The sequence below is a fragment of the Macrobrachium nipponense genome, chromosome 31 (genome assembly GCF_015104395.2).
Source record: "Macrobrachium nipponense isolate FS-2020 chromosome 31, ASM1510439v2, whole genome shotgun sequence".
NCBI classification, from domain to species: Eukaryota; Metazoa; Arthropoda; class Malacostraca; order Decapoda; family Palaemonidae; genus Macrobrachium; species Macrobrachium nipponense.
In genome coordinates, this window is record NC_061093.1 from 31,665,045 (window position 1) to 31,670,044 (window position 5,000).

The 5,000-nt window shown below is 36.7% G+C and overlaps 1 protein-coding gene across 2 annotated transcripts in view; it reads right to left on the reverse strand.

Annotated features, from left to right (window-relative positions):
• Positions 1–54: 54 nt before the first annotated feature.
• Positions 55–5,000, reverse strand: part of LOC135206744 (neprilysin-1-like) — a 684,073-nt gene continuing 679,127 nt past the window's right edge. For both annotated transcript variants that reach the window (XM_064238226.1, XM_064238227.1), the window contains exon 21: positions 55–2,965. In XM_064238226.1, coding sequence (XP_064094296.1) covers positions 2,789–2,965 — 177 coding nt within the window. In that variant the 3' untranslated portion in view covers positions 55–2,788. The remainder of the gene's footprint in view (positions 2,966–5,000) is intronic.

A 5,000-nucleotide genomic window follows, 5' to 3' on the forward strand; every position in this document is an offset into this window, starting at 1 on the left:
CTGAGGAAAATGATACTATTAACAGTTTTGTATAAGAATTTTATTTTTCTTATATACTTTATGGAATATGCAAGCACACATCCGTGGAATTTCTTAATGAATTATGTGCACAAATTTACCTTTTAACGAAGTTCGTTTTTTTTAAAAAAACCCTGTCCACTGTGACTTGATAATTTGTTGTAGAAGAAAAATGATACCGTGTCATGAACAATAACATTGTTCAAATGTTATTTCCACAATTTCAGTGATGGGAAGGTCTTTGAACAGCAAAATTTTTTACAAAAGTAGAGAGGAAATCTCCTGATAGCAGAGCCAATGATTGACCAGCCATGGCCTGCAACCAGAGACGTGTAGTAAATGGTCTGAATATGGACTACACGGGAAGAGGGAAATCACTTTCATCCATACTCTTAAATTCAAGCTTTATTAACAGACACATTTCTGCCATGTAAAGGGGGCGTGGGTAATCTCCCTATAACTTTTAACTATGTGAGTGATACTGAAGCTCGTTTAAAAGTATGAACTAAAGGTTTTTTTTGGCTTTTTATTTATTTATATATAGTATATCTTTTTACTACTAGTACAGTTTGTGGATCCAGCCACCAGTTATATAGAACATGTTAGGAAGTAGGGTAGCAAGGATGAGGTGGTTGTAAATTGTATCTTTATAACCCTGGTTGTATCTTCATAACCCAAGATTGTCAAAAACGCCTTATTGGTCTTTTGTGCTGTTGTTATCTTTCTTAAGCAATCAAAAACTTTTTTTAATAGGAACCTTAAAAATAATAAAAGGATTTGCACTAAACTAATGAAGAGGAGTCCTCTACATGAAGGATCCAGCCTTATAAATGAAAATATAAGAATCTTTAAAATACCAACTGACAAACAAAAGTAGAAGCAAAGAACCCTCTATATGATGGATTTGACCATTAGAAATGATACAAGGGACTTTTCAAAATAAAATTCGACACAAATCTAATTGAAGTGTCTCCATCTGACTTTGCAAAAGATTTTCTGTTGTTTGCCAGGATATCTTAGAAATTATGATCTCTTCTCATAAGAGGTATATATTTCACAATCACAAACCACTCCGTGAAAATGTCATAAAAGGGCTATGTTATTGGGTTACCCAAGTTTAGAGGAAATAGTGGTAATTAAAGCTATAGTTTCATCCCTACTTACAGTTCTGCAAACCAATCTGTTCACAGAACTGTCTCTAAATTTATTTTTAAACCATAGAGCTGAGGTCTTTATTTCAATTTTTCATTCCAGCCCTAGTGAACTGACATCTGTGAACCAAGCCTCTCAATATGTTGACCATATTATTAAAAGAAAGGCCCACTTGCATACCTCTAACTTATAGCGTTCGTGATTACAGCATTGCTCTTAGAATATCCTTGCCTTTTTGCACATTTATATTTGATAGAACCTCATCCTTTATCCTTCATCCCAATAATACACAGAATATTGGATATCGATTAGAAGACAAAAGTATATGTTACATAGTAATCTAAATATGAGGGAATACCCTAGTAACATTAGCTAACATGTTATGAAAATAGCCTTTGACTATCAGCACAGGATTGTCCGTATCACTGTCTCGGTTTGCTCAGAAATGAAACTATGTAGCTACAGAAAGAGAGAGAGGGAGAGAGAGAGAAGAGATTCAAGCTAGTCACTCAGAAAAAGAAGTAGACGCCTTCTTGGAATGAACCTGTATATACACCCAAACTCCATATGAAATCAAGGCTCATGAACACACTAGGCTGATTATATGTGAAACTTAACTGAATCCTAGTCCGAACGAACGACTAATATTAATGAATGTAGTGGTTAGATGTTCTATTGGACATTAGATGACCTATACTAATAATATCTTTATGTAGCTAAATACTGTACAAGGGTACAACACTGTACAAGATTTACATGGAGTTTAGGAATATGCTTGAAAAAGAATCGTACAAAGTCTTTTACATTGCGTGAACTGCACTTTAGTGTATTATGCTGAACGATGACAGAATATTTAACAATTTCAATTATAATAAAGTCTGTGCAAAACGTTAACTGGACCAGGAGGAAAATGATTAAGAACTCAGTTCCAATGTCATTTTATGGAAATCCACATCTAATTTGTTAAGTCATTATAGGGATATTTGCCTTATTTAATTGTTAAAAAGTCATTTTAGCCAGGATTTAAGCCGGGTGGCAAAGTGCTTTTCGTTGCCTCTAGAAAAAGAAAACCTCACGAGGAGTTGTAGCAGTTTCTTGCATTCAAAGAAAATCGAACCATACGAAACCATCTTCTCTATACAGATGAAACAGAGAAGACAAAGGGGGATATTGGTAAGACATTGTTACATTGACTTGATCTCATCCATGGCGATGGTTTCTACGAACGAACACTGTACAAAAATGTAAAACTGTTTTATCTCTTCAGTTTCGACAACAGCAAATACTACAGCATTTATCGTTTTTCTCTTGTGTATACAAAGAAGCACAATGACGCGATGTTAAGTGGCCAGAAATCCACGAAGGCTTGGAAACTTTCTTCAGGAGTTCCTACTGTATAAATTTTACAAGAAAACACGAGACAATACAAACTCATTACAGCCTAGTAATGAATCGTTTATGTATTCCTGGATGTTACAGATCCTCGGCAATAATTGTCACAAATATTGTGAAACTCTTATTAATTGGCAGTAGCTGTCCCTTTTTCCATTCGGGAAATGAAGTGAAAAGTCGTTTCAGATATTTCTGTGCGTCCTGGAATGTCAGTTGCTACACCGCACTACACCCACAAGTGACACTTTTTCTCCGGGTTCATGGGGGAACCCAGAGGACAGTTCCAGGTTTCGGCGAAAAAGACGGAGTTTTGAGCCACTCCGTTGGCACGATAGATTCCGGGGCTGTGCATGTCTTTGCTATATTTTTCATAGCCTTCTTTACTGACCACCTCGCACCAGATCTGGGGGGAAAGAGAAGATTGTCATGAGTGGTCTGGTAGGCAGCCATTTTCAATTTAATAGCAATCAAAACATGAGAGAGAGAGAGAGAGAGAGAGAGAGAGAGAGAGAGAGAGAGAAAGTCGAACATAAGCGAGACATAATCGGGACGGGGTTGAGTTGTGAAGAGAGAGAGAAAGACAGTTAATTGAAACATGACAAATGATTTTCAAGAGTAACAATTTAGTTGAATTAAGAATTAGGCTGAAGACATTTTTTTTAACTTGTCATATCTCTGTACAAGTTACAGAAAATTCTATGAAATTTCAGTTTCTCGATCAGGATAAACTGAGTTTTGAGAAGTTAAGTTTGACATTATCTATTCTAGGTTTCTGTCATACGACGTTCACACCTAAAACTAGTTTTCTGCAACATGCTATCAGTTATATTAACCTACTAGCTGACCAACCCGTCGCTGCCCGGGAAAACTCTGAGTGAAGGGGGAGGGAGAGGGGTTTGTGTTGATGGTCTGACTGGTAGTTCCCCATTTTTCATGCAACACTCACCCTTCGAACAGTTGTGGGTAACATGACAGTTATTACGTTGCTGTCGGTCACTTTTATCCAGATATTACTGTGATGACTACCCCTTTTATCCAGATAAAACTGTGATAACTATCCCTTTTATCCAGGTATTACTGTGCTGTCCAACACATTCAGCCAGATATTACTGTACTGTGTGTAACCTTTAACTAAGTATCACTGTGCTGTCTGTCCCTATTAACCAGGTATTACTGAACTGTCTGTCCCTTATATCTAGGTATTGCTATGCCATCTGTCCCCTTTAACTAAGTATTACTGTGTTGTCTGTCCCCTTTAACCAGTTATTACTGTACTGTCTGCCCCTTTTATCCAGGCATTACTGTGGTGACTGTCCCTTTTATCCAAGTATTACAGAGGCGACTGCCCCTTTTATCCGGATATTACTGTGATGAATGTCCTTTTTATCCCATATTACTGTGGTGACTGTCCAGGTATTACGGTGATGAGTGTCCCTTTTATCAAGGTATTACTGTGCTGTCTGTCTCCTTTAACTAGGTATTACTGTGGGGACTCTCCCTTTTATCCTGATATTGCTGTGCTGTCTGCTCCTTTTATCCCGGTATTCCTTTGATGACTGAAAAGCATTTTCAATAATATGTTTTTATGGTCTTGAATGCATGAAATGAGGTGTTATGATCCCGTAGAGATTATTAACCACATAAGTTACAAAGGTAAGGGGGATGGGGAAGGGGAAGTCGACAGGGATAAGGGTTTGAAACCTACCCTATTATGTTAGTTGGGTCAAATGATGGGCACTTGCCAAATTTTGTCTAGATCGGTCAAGCAGTTAGGATTTCTATAGAGCACAAATATACATAAAAACATTCACTTTTATGTATAAGATTCCGTGAAAGATCGTTTTCAGATATTTCACTTCAGAAACCACGACAAATATTCTAGAAATGACAATTCAATCCGTGCCGTCTGAAATCAAATAATCTAATCACAGGCGTTAGAGAATATATAAGCAATTTAAAAGATCGTTGGATGGTAATATCCCTCGTTAATTTTCTTTAAAACCTTAAAATTTCACTGCAAACTTTAAATAACTTAGAGTTCAAATAGACGAGCTTTCCTTTCCTTGAGAATCATCACAAATATTCAAGCAATGACAATGCAATCCGTGCCGTCTGAAATCAAATAATCTAATCACTGACATTAGAAAATAATTATATTAGCAGTTTTGAAGATCGTTGGATGGTAATATCCCTATCGTTAATATTCTTTAAAACCTTAAAATTTCACTGCCAAACTTTAAATAACTTGAAGAGTTCAAATAGACGAGCTTTTCTTTCCTTGAGAATCTGGGAGAACAGGCGCAGTTGGTTCGAAAGAGCTAAAGAAAGTCAGAATTGAAGGAAATACCCGCTTTTGGGCAAGAAACGACTGAGGAGAGTATACTAAATGAGGGCTTTCCCTCACTAATTCCTCAATGGCTAATTCATTCAACATGAAA